At 45.6% G+C, this 11,171-nt stretch overlaps 1 protein-coding gene across 4 annotated transcripts in view; it reads right to left on the bottom strand.

Moving 5' to 3' along the window:
- Positions 1–11,171, bottom strand: part of R3HDM2 (R3H domain containing 2) — a 75,640-nt gene that overhangs the window by 10,727 nt on the left and 53,742 nt on the right. For 2 of the 4 annotated variants that reach the window (XM_011926038.1, XM_011926039.1), the window contains 6 exons: positions 8,687–8,788; positions 5,883–6,125; positions 5,454–5,580; positions 5,052–5,212; positions 4,440–4,594; positions 2,393–2,493 (listed from right to left, as the gene is read on the bottom strand). In XM_011926038.1, coding sequence (XP_011781428.1) covers positions 2,393–2,493; positions 4,440–4,594; positions 5,052–5,212; positions 5,454–5,580; positions 5,883–6,125; positions 8,687–8,788 — 889 coding nt within the window. The remainder of the gene's footprint in view (positions 1–2,392; positions 2,494–4,439; positions 4,595–5,051; positions 5,213–5,453; positions 5,581–5,882; positions 6,126–8,686; positions 8,789–11,171) is intronic. The other 2 variants (XM_011926041.1, XM_011926040.1) reach the window with 1 other exon arrangement.

Here is an 11,171-nt window from a genome sequence, read left to right as displayed (position 1 = left end):
ACTTTGCGAGGCCAAGGCGGGTGGATCACCTGAGGTCAGGAGTTCAAGACCAGTCTGGCCAACATGATGAAACCCCGCCTCTACTAAAAAAAAAAATACAAAAATACAAAAATTAGCCGGGCGTGGTGGCAGGCGCCCGTAGTCCCAGCTACTCAGGAGGCTGAGGGAGGAGAACTGCTTGAACCTGGGAGGGGGAGGTTGCAGTGAGCCGAGATTGCGCCACTGCACTCCAGCCTGGGCAAAAGAGCGAGACTCTGTCTCAAAAAATATATATATAAAAAGAAAAGAAAAGAAAAAACAAAAGACTCCCTTCCTTCCAGATTTTTTTTATTTTTTTTTTATTTTTGAGACAGGGTCTTGCTCTCCATGATGACAGGGTGACATCACTGTGATGCACTGGCACCATCATAGCTCACTGCAGCCTCAAACACCTGGGCTCAAGTGATCCTCCTGCCTCAGTCTCTCAAGTAGCTGGGACAAACTAAAAGCACATGCCACCACGCCCAGCTAATTTTAAAAATTTTTGTAGAGATAGGGTCTTGCTTTGTTGCCCATGCTTGTCTTGAACTCCTGGCTTCGAGAAATTCTCCTGCCTTGGCCTCCCAAAGTGCTGGGATTACAGGTGTGTACCACTGCACACAGCCCCCTGAAGTTTCTTTAACTGCAGTGCACTGCTATTTCAGAATAGGGTGAAAGGGATACAAACAAGGGCAGCTGTACTTGTGTGTTAGGGGAATTCTTGGCAAAGGCAGTGAAAGGCTGCATGGCATAAACTTACTAACTTGGAATGGCTGGCTGGCCTCTTCAAAGAAGACCTTTAGCTGTGTAACATGACATCCATTTATTTTCCACTGGAGAGAAAGAAACTGAGTAAAAAATGTGTTGAAAATGTGTTGAAGACTCAGTATAGGATGCGGAAAGTCAAAAGATCCAAATTCAAGTTAGAGGATTGTGACTTTAGGCAAGTCATTTAATTTCTTTGAGTTTTAAATTTCCTCCTCACAAAGTTATGGTGAGAATTAAAATGTTACAATGTATGTGAGCACACACTAAAAGCTGCCAAACAAATCTAAGCTGTAAGTTAAAAAGTATTTTATCAACTTCCCTCACACTTCCAAGAGAAAATAAATGCTGTCTATAGGAAGGAAAAGTACAGAAGACACAGGTCTTCTGTGTCTTCATTGCATGATCCAAAGGCATGTGAGTATAGTGCTAGATTCAGATAAAAAAAAAAAGGAAAAAAAAGAAAAAGAAAACCAAAGAAAACTAAGAATTCAGAGACATAGCTTTTTGAGGCAACAAATGTCATTTCTTTTTTTTTTCCTCTAGAGACAGGGTCCCAACTCCCTATCTGCATCCATTCAGGCCGGAGTGCAATGGCACGATCCCAGCTCCTTACAGCCTCGACCCCCCCAGGCTCAAGCGATTGTTCTGCTCAGACTCCTGAGTAGCTGTGACTACTGGGCGCATCACCATGCTTGGCTTGTTTTTGTTTTGTTTTGTTTTGTTTTGTTTTTTTGGAGACAGAGTCTCGCTCTGTTGCCTAGGCTGGAGTGTAGTGGCACGATCTAGGCTCACTGCAACCTCTGCCTCCTGGGTTCAAGCATTTCTCATGCCTCAGCCTCCTGAGTAGCTAGGATTACAGGTGTACGCCACCATGCCCAGCTAATTTTTGTATTTTTAGTAGAAGTGGGGTTTCACCATGTTTGCCAGGCTGGTCTTGAACTCCTGACCTCAGGTGATCTGCCCGTCAAAGTGTTGGGATTACAGACGTGAGCCTCCGCACTCGGCCATAATTTTTTTTTTTTTTTTTTTTGAGACTGAGTCTCACTCTGTTGCCCAGGCTGGAGTGCAGTGGCATGAGCTGCAACCTGTGCCTCCCAGATTCAAATGATTCTCGTGCCTCAGCCTCCCGAGCAGCCAGATGACAAGTGTGCGCCACCATGCCTGGCTAATTTTTGTATTTTTAGTAGAGATAGGGTGTTTCGCCATGCTGGCCAGGCTGGTCTCAAACTCCTGGGCTCAAGTGATCCACCCGCCTTGGCCTCCCAAAGTGCTGGGATAAGCCACCATGCCTGGCCTTTTAAAAAAGCTTTTTAGTAGAGTCGAAGTCTTGCTGTGTTGCCCAGGCTGGTCTTAAACTCCTCAGCTGAAGTGATCCTCTTGCCTTGGCCTCCCAAAGTGCTGGGATTACAGGTGTCATCTTGAGAGGTCAGCTTCAGTACCCTTGGAAAACACCAGCCAAGACTTTGTTTTTTCTTTGTGATGGAGTCACAGTGGGGACAGACCCAATACCTGAACTCTTCTTGCCCTTCCCAGCTCTAAAGCATAAGCCCTTCAGCAATGTTTGCTCTTGCCAGTGCCCAAGACCCGCAATTCTTTATCCTCTTACCTGAGTACTGCTGTGGCATCTGTGGTGGACTGCAGGGAGAGGGAGACTGAGGCATCTGGTACTGCTCAGAGCCAGGGGGTTGCAGAAACCCTACAGAAGGGCTGGGAAGACAGAGAAGAGACGAGTGGTGAAGCAGTGGAGGGACGAACACAGCTCCTGGCAAACAGCTGCTGCTTCCTGGTCCTCCCCTATGGGAAGCAGAGGCAGCTTCAAGCCATTCCCAGACCAATTTGCCATGCAATTTCTAAAATCACTCATCAGTTCAAAGTTAATTATATGTATTTGTACTTGATCATCTTTCAATTAAGAAGCTGCTAATCAGTGCTACAGATGGAATGTTAGCAACACATGCTCTTCCCAACTCTGTGGAAACACCAGACACACATACGTGCACATATGCACACACACAGATTACAAGAAACACAATAGAAACACAGACAAAGAGAGTGTCACAGACACAGACATAGAGTGCTAGAGAGAGATGGGTAAAACAAACAAACACAAAAACTAAGGATTGCTAATTATTTTTGAACTGAAAAAAAAAAAAAGTCAGCCAGGCACAGTGGCTTACGCCTGTAATCCCAGCACTTTGGGAGGCCAAGGCAGGCAGATCATGAGGTCAGGAATTCGAGACCAACCTGGTCAACATGGTGAAACCCTGTCTCTACTAAAAATACAAAAATTAGCTGGGCGTGGTGGCGCGTACCTGTAGTCCCAGCTACCCAGGAGGCTGAGGCAGGAGAATTACTTGAACCCAGGAGATGGAGGTTGCAGTGAGCTGAGATTGTCATTGCACTCCAGCCTGGGTGACAAGAGCAAGACTCCATCTCAAAAAAAAAAAAGAAAAGAAAAGAAAAGAAAAGTCAAAAACAAATATAGTCACATAAAAGACAAATAGAAAAAAAACTCAAAACAACCTGGAGACACATATAGAAAAAGACAAAGGTAAATGCACATACACTGGGAGACAGGCACACAGAAACACATGGAGTTGCCCAGACTCCAGTTCTTGTTCCACATCTGCCTCTAACTAGCTACATGAATTTAGGTAAATTTTTTTTTGTCTTTTTTTTTTTCCTTTTTGTGGAGAACAGGGTCTCGCTATATTACCCAGGCAGGTCTCGAACTCCTGGGCTCAAGCTATCCTCCCGTCTCTGCCTCCCTGAGAGCTGGGATTACAGGCAGGAGCCACCGCGCCCGGCGAATTTAGGTAAATTTTTTAACAGCCCTAGCTGGAATTTCCTCATTTAAAAATGAGAGAAAAATGAAACAAGGGGAGTCGACTAGATAATTTCTAAGGTGCCTTCTACCACTAAAAATTCTATTCACGATGACCTATATTCAGGTATATATAGACACAGAAATAGACACATCATCAGTTTCTTTTTTTTTTTTTTTTGAGACGGAGTCTCGCTCTGCCGCCCAGGCTGGAGTGCAGTGGCGCGATCTCGGCTCACTGCAAGCTCCGTCTCCCGGGTTCACGCCATTCTCCTGCCTGAGCCTCCCAAGTAGCTGGGACTACAGGCGCCCGCCACTAAGCCCGGCTAATTTTTTTGTATTTTTAGTAGAGATGGGGTTTCACTGTGTTAGCCAGGATGGCCTTGATCTCCTGACCTCGTGATCCGCCCGCCTTGGCTTCCCAAAGTGCTGGGATTACAGGCATGAGCCACCGCGCCCGGCCCCTATCAGTTTCATTGATAAACAGAAGTACATGGAAAAAGTTACACATCACAGTCCAAAAAATTTCTTCTCTTAATGATGAGCAGTCTCTATTCTCTAGTTCTGAGTCCCATTCTTTTGAAAAATAAAAATGGAGGAAATCATAAATTACAAGTCTCTGAGGCAGGAATTTTTTTCTGCTGATAACCTCTTATGCAAATGTCAAATCAATAAGTGAAAAGGAGAATGAACTCCCTCATATTCTACCTGCTTTAGGGAACTACTGGCATCTTTACCCCTGCCTTTCTTAGGCCAGTGGAAACAAAACCATGATGCAACCATTGCTGAAGGTCTATGGGAGATGTCCTGGCTCTCTGGGAGTCCTCACCTCGTACCATTCTGCTGAGCAGGTGGGATCATGCTATAGTACACTGGTACCCCTGCTGCTGGGAGGCCTCCTTGCACAGACTGGCTCGCAGGAACCAGCATGGGTTGCTGGAAAGGCGGCTGGACCACATTTTGCGAGTCACTACCCACTGGAACCTGGGTGAGAAAGAGAAGAGAATGACTACGCACATTCACATTGAGCTCATCCACAAAGAGCCTAGTCGTCACTAGATCAGGGAATTACAACTTCCTTCCCTATCTTAGAGCCTCCTCCTGTTCTCCCCATCTGCCTAAAGAAAATGTTTCCAGAGCTGTCTCTATTTCTGCCTTCTCCAAATACCACCCTTGGGCATGTGACATAAAGAAAGGAGCCTGATTTCCTTTAGCCACTACTTTCCTGGACATATACTCATTCCATGGCTGTATAAAGACCAAACAATTTAAATATTCTTTTCAAACTCCATGGGCTGTCATAGGAAAAAAACCTAAACATTCTAAGGGAAAGTAGACAATATTTTAGTATTGGAGTTTTTAGTATGGATGACCCTGGGAGGCTCTCCTTTTCCTCATGCCAAGGACTAGGGTGATCCTTCCCAATGCAGAATGCACCCACTTGGTAAGAAGGCAGTGGAGTGTACTGAACCACCAGGCCTTGCATCTGGCCCCCCATGCTGCTCCTCTGGCTGCTGAGCAGGCCCTGGTTCTGTGGCTGCTGGACCCCAATCATGCCTTGGTAAGCCGCCTGCTGCTGGTTAGGCATCATGGGCTGTAAACCTAGAGATGGGCAAAGTAGAAAATACATTAGTATGAATGTTTAGGAAGTCACGGTCTATCTGTAATTTCCCTTCTCCATTCTATTTTATCTTTTCTTTTTCTGGAGAGCCTAGGTCTGTTCGTAGGACTCTCATCATTCCTGCCCCTAGACCCACCTTCATTTTAATGGAGAAGGTACTTCTTTCTTTCCTGGTGTGCCCTTCCCTTATTCACTGCCTTCTAAACCAGTGGTTTCTCTTACCAGGCTGCTGGGATGGCTGAGGCAGCTGTTGACCACGTTGGGGGCTATAGGCCACCGGGTGAGAGAGAGGTCGATATTGCTGGTTGGAGTTAGGATATTGTCCAGGGGGATAGTAAGAAACCTGGATCTATGGTGAGAGGAGACAGATGTGTGAGAAGTCCCTAAAATTCAGCCGCAACATCAGTATACTACTATAAATGCCTCAAGATTGATGGCCAGAAGTATGTAAACGGAGATATTTTGGACCTGCAGTTGCAGTAAAACAAGGATTTATGTTATATAGAAAGAAGACTCTCTGGCTAGAACAACTCTCAAGTGCAAGGTAGGGAGAGGTATTCTCTCTGGTCTGTCTAAACTAGAGGAATAAAGCAAGTATAATACTAGACAAAATGAATTAAGTAATTTAAGCTGGGAACTGGAGCTGCTCACCTGTTGAGGGGGCTGCATGTACCCCTGGGGTGGCAGAACTTGCTGAGTAGGTGGTGCATGGCTAGAGGTGGAATAGTTGGAAGTGGGGAGGGGCTGACCCGTGGAAGCCATGATGAAACTAGTCTGCTGAGGGTGCTGGGAGATAAGTGGGGTCTGGAATAGAGCTGCAGATGGGTCAGCTGCTTCAGTAGAACCTTGACGACTAAGGCTCATTTGTCCAAAGGGGTTGCTGAGGTCATCTGCCTGTTGAGAGAGTATAAGACGCAAGGATTGGGGCTGTATCAAACCTCATGTCTTTGGCTTCAACAGAGACAGAGAGAAATAGCAATGCTTTTTACAACCTTCTTTAAAACAATGTGGGATAGTCCTACCTCTGTGCTGTGCTATGAAATGAATAGCTGTTGAAGCCCAACTCCACAGCCAGTCTCTCTATCACATATGAGGTAACAACGGTGACCCTAACTAATAATTGTGTTTTTTTTTTTTGAGACACAGTCTCATTTTGTTGCCCAGGCTGGAATGTAGTGGCTCAATCCCAGCTCACTGCAATCTCTGCCTCCCAGGTTCAAGCAATTCTCGTGCCTCAGCCTCTTGAGTAGCTGGGGTTACAGGCTCCTGCCACCAAACCCAGCTAACTCTTGTTTTTTGTTTGTTTCTTTGTTTGTTTTTTGAGATGGAGTTTTGGTTCTTGTTGCCCAGCCTGTAGTGCAATGGTGCAGTCTTGGCTCACTGCAACCTCTGCCTCCCGGGTTCAAGCAATTCTCCTGCCTCAGCCTCCCAAGTAGCTGGTATTACAGGCATGTGCCACCATGCCCAGCTAATTTTTTTGTATTTTTAGTAGAGATGGGGTTTCACTATGTTGGCCAGGCTGGTCTCAAACTCCTGACCTCAGGTGATCCACCCACCTCAGCCTCCCAAAGTGTTTGCATTACAGGCGTGAGCCACCGCGCCAGCCTAATTCTTGTATTTTTAGTAGAGATGGGATTTCACCATGTTGGCCAGGCTGGTCTTGAACTCCTGAACTCAAGTGATCAGCCCACCTCGGACTGCCAAAGTGCTGGGATTACAGGTGTGAGCCACGGCGCCTGGCCTGTGATTGTTGTTAGGGTTAGTCCCTGGCAAATGGGAGCAATGACACAATTACTGTATACAGAAAAAACAGGACAAACTAGTGGGTTAACAAAAAAGATTAAAGAGTCTTCCCATTTCCTATCTTTCTCATGCCCCCGACCATAAAAAGGCCCCTACATTGCCACAAATCCTGTTTTTATAATAAAGGACCCAGATAATAGCTTGAGTGGATCATGGGTAGCTAGGTTCATGTGCCTTCACAGCTCTGCCTATGCAGCAGCAAGACTAGGGGCACCCACTCCTGCTGCTTATCTCCTTACTCCCTCTGGAGGTCATTTCCACCTTTGTTCTCTGACACTAGCCTAGAGTTCTCCTGCCCTTCAGAAACTACTTCCAATTCTCACCTCCAAAAGGAGGGCAGAGTGAGTGACTAAGCTGGAGGATAAGACTGACTGGCCAGGCTGTAATTGCCTTCTCTCTCAGCTCTCTTTCCTAAGCAGCAAGGGTGATGGTGTTCCATCTCTCACTTGTATGGTGATAGGTTAGAGTTTGTTAGCTTCCTCTTCCCTTCTGCTCTCTGGACAGTAATTCTCACACACATACACACACAAGCAAAACCAGCAGAAACCAAAAGACAATGCTTTTCTGTAGTTTCATTCCATTTTCAGGGATCTGATCTTCAAGTTAGCTCTTTTGCCACTTATTGGGCAGGAAAAGATGACAAGTGAACTGGATTGCAGATTATTTTGAACTCCATATTCCAGGACAATCAAAATAGAAATAACAGGTAGGAGGAAGGAGGGGATTCTAGTGAAAAAGCAGATGTTAAGACAGAGTAAAACAATTCAGGGCTCCTACAACTATGACGGAAGTTATCAACGATGAGGCAAATCAGATCTTCAAAGGATTTGTAGAGTACAAACGATTTAAACAGCATGTGCTATGCAGTGGATGAGGATTTTTAAAATACAAACTGACATAGTAAAATAGGGGAACAGTTTTAAGTTTTTGCCAGTGATACCAGAGAAGTCTGCAATTGCATTTTTTTTTTTTTTTTTTGAGACAGTCTTGTTCTGTTGCCCAGGCTGGAGTGCAGTGGTGCAATCTTGGCTCACTGCAACCTCAGCCTCCCAGGTTCAAGCGATTCTCCTGCCTCAGGATCTCGAGTAGCTAGGACTACAGGTGTGTGCCACCACACCCAGCTAATTTTTGTATTTTTTGGGAGACATGGGGTTTCACTATGTTGGGCAGGCTTGTTTCGAACTCCTGACCTCAGGTGATCCACCCGCCTTGGCCTCCCAAAGTGCTGGAATTACAGGTGTGAGCCATCACGCCCGGCCTGTGTTTTTATTTTTAAAGGAAATTATAGAGAGCCATTCTGTGTAGAAGAAACTGGGTTCCTCAGACATGCCCAGGGAGCAAATTAGATTTAGGATGTACATGGTAGAGATGAAGAGCCTAGGTTATACCAACATCCAATTTCATTCTCTGTCCTGAAACTCAGGGAAACACAGTGTTCCTCTGGCTTACATTTAAGCATCTTTTGATGTGCTGTGATGAGGCCATTAGCATGGAGTATAGTTCAGCCTGTGCTGGCCCCTCAAGAAGAAATAGCTTTCAATATACCCTCCAAAAGCACAACATGCTTACAAGGCCATCACAGACTGACCCAGACATACCCACAGATACAGGCCACACACATACGAGACAAAAAGGGGGAATGGAGTTTATACCATGTTGTACTGCTGGGGCGGAGAGACTGGCAGAAGGACTTGGGGACAGGAGCTTGGAGAGAACTGAACAGGCTGCGGAGAGGGCTGCAGAGCCGGGACTGGCTGTGGACCAGCAGAGAGGCATGTGGAAAAGGGAAGAGAAAAGAGAGGCAGGGAGTGGGGCAGGGGGTGTGGGCAGAGATGGGGAGGGAAAGGGAAGGAACAATAAGGTTAATAATCATAGAAGAAATTTCACATGAGTAGCACGACTGCTGAGCAGGTAGGTGACCAAGCCCGGAACAGCTTGAAGATTTAACATCTCTTTGACAAACAGACAATCTCTCTTATCAGGGTAGACCTGCTGTACTCCCTTCCCCATTAGCCATTCAGAACTGTGCAGCTGTTGTGAGCAATCTGAGGACTCTCAGGGTCAGGGTCTACTGTCTGATTCCAAATACAGCTTTTCCCAAAGCAGTTTTTCTGAACACACAATCCTGGGGAGCATGATCATAACCCTCCTTGACTGCCCACTTGAGAAGGGATTCCTGTCTGCACTGCTGCACTGCTTCTGCAGGAAGGGTCATCCAAGGTCTGGCTCAGCTGCTCCTGATTTCACACCACAGCTCTCCTAGAGGAAATACTCATTCACAAGGATCATCTCCGTCCCAAGGGCAGAGAAGGAAAAAACACCCAAGATCATGCCTGCTTCTGGCTACTTCCTTCCACTCCATGATTGCTCCTCCAGGCTGTGACAGCAATATGAAAAATCCACCTCCACCCCGCAAGCAAACAGGAAAGATTTAGGAATAAAATATAAATAGCTTAGCTTTAGTTTTTGTCCCTTCAGTCCCCCTTCACTAGCCTCAAGCAGGAGGATTTGTTTACTAGGAACACAGAATGTTCTAAATCAACTAGTGGGTAGTTATTATTTTTTCCTTCCCTTCTTCCCCCCCAGGCATTTTGATCACCTCATCAGTTCTCTAGTCATAGTCCCTGGTGGTAGGAGAGATGAGAGAAGGAGAGAGGCAAGTAAGGGGAGAAAATAACATTTGTATATATTATTTTATTATATACATTGTCTCATTACAGCCTCACACAAGAATCCTATAGGGAGATATAACTTGTATTTGCAATTTTAAAAGGCTCAGATAAATTAAATCACTCATCTAGGCTTACACAGTTAATATGGCAGAGATGAGATTGAAATCTAGTTCTGCCTGGCATAGGTTCTTTCCACTCCACTCTAGTAGTGGGGAGGAGGTGAAGGAAGAAGTCAAGCAGAATTATCCCAGCACCTTCCACAGGCTCCTCGCTCCACATTTAGAGCATTAAGATGTGTGGGGCCACGGTATCGATATCCTCTCCTGCCACACATCTCCAGAGTTTCTTTCACAGAAGGGACTAACAGTTCAGGAGGCAGAGTACAGGAATTAGAAGACTCCCCAAAGAGGAGAATACTCTGGAGGTCTCAGCAGAGGACCTGATATCTGAATTAAATAAAATGTAAGTAATTTTGGTTAGGTAAAATTATGGAGAATCCACTGTGTGACCTGGGAGAGTTGCTGCTGTAGCCTTGAAAATAAACTCTTAGCTCTACTGGCACACCTATTTTCTGTCAGATAATGGCATTCCAAATATAAGTGATAGACAAGATGCTCAGCATTAGCTGCTTATACTGGTGGCTTTCATACACATTTTCTATTATCCCAATTCTCTTCATTCTTTTGGAGAAGGGTCTATCTTGGATCAGGGCATATATATTCTGGGGGGAAAAGGACAGTAAAGTGGCAAAAAAAAAAAAAAAAAAACACCTGCCTGCAGTGGCTCACACCTGTAATCCCAATACTTTGGGAGGCTGAGGTGGGCGGACCACCTGAGGTCAGGAGTTCAAGACCAGTCTGCCCAACATGGTGAAACCCCATTTCTACTAAAAATACAAAAATTAGCTGGGTGTGGTGGTGTGTGCCCATAGTCCCAGCTACTCAGGAGGCTGAAGCAGGAGAATCACTTGAACCTGGGAGGCAGACGTTGCAGTCAGCCAAGCTCACGCCATTCATTGCACTCCAGCCTGGGCAACAGAGCAAGACTCAGTCTCAAACAAAACAAAACAAAACAAAACAAAACAAAACTGTCTTGTTTTCCCCACACTTGTAGGTGGTGACTGAAGAGTAAAGTGAGAAGAAGTGATGCTCCTCTTAGGCTTTCCCTAACTGGGGAAGGGCAGTGATACGGGCAGGAATATCAGTGTTATTTTTTTAGTTACTCCACAGCTATCCTCAGCTGTAGTTCTCTTCTTGAAGGGTGTCAAACTCCAAAGCCAGGGAAGCTCTGAAAAACCATGAGGAAATTTATTTTTAAAAAACTTAGGAAGGCTGGGTGCAGTGGCTCACGCCTGTAATCCCAGCACTTTGGGAGGCCGAGGCGGGCAGATCATGAGGTCAGGAGATCGAGACCATCCTGGCTAACACAGTGAAACCCCATCTCTACTAAAAATACAAAAAATTAG

This window comes from Colobus angolensis, unplaced genomic scaffold (genome assembly GCF_000951035.1).
Source record: "Colobus angolensis palliatus isolate OR3802 unplaced genomic scaffold, Cang.pa_1.0 Scaffold67, whole genome shotgun sequence".
Lineage (NCBI taxonomy): Eukaryota > Metazoa > Chordata > Mammalia > Primates > Cercopithecidae > Colobus > Colobus angolensis.
The sequence above is the reverse complement of the archived record's forward strand: the minus strand, read 5'-3'. Positions and strand labels throughout refer to the sequence as shown.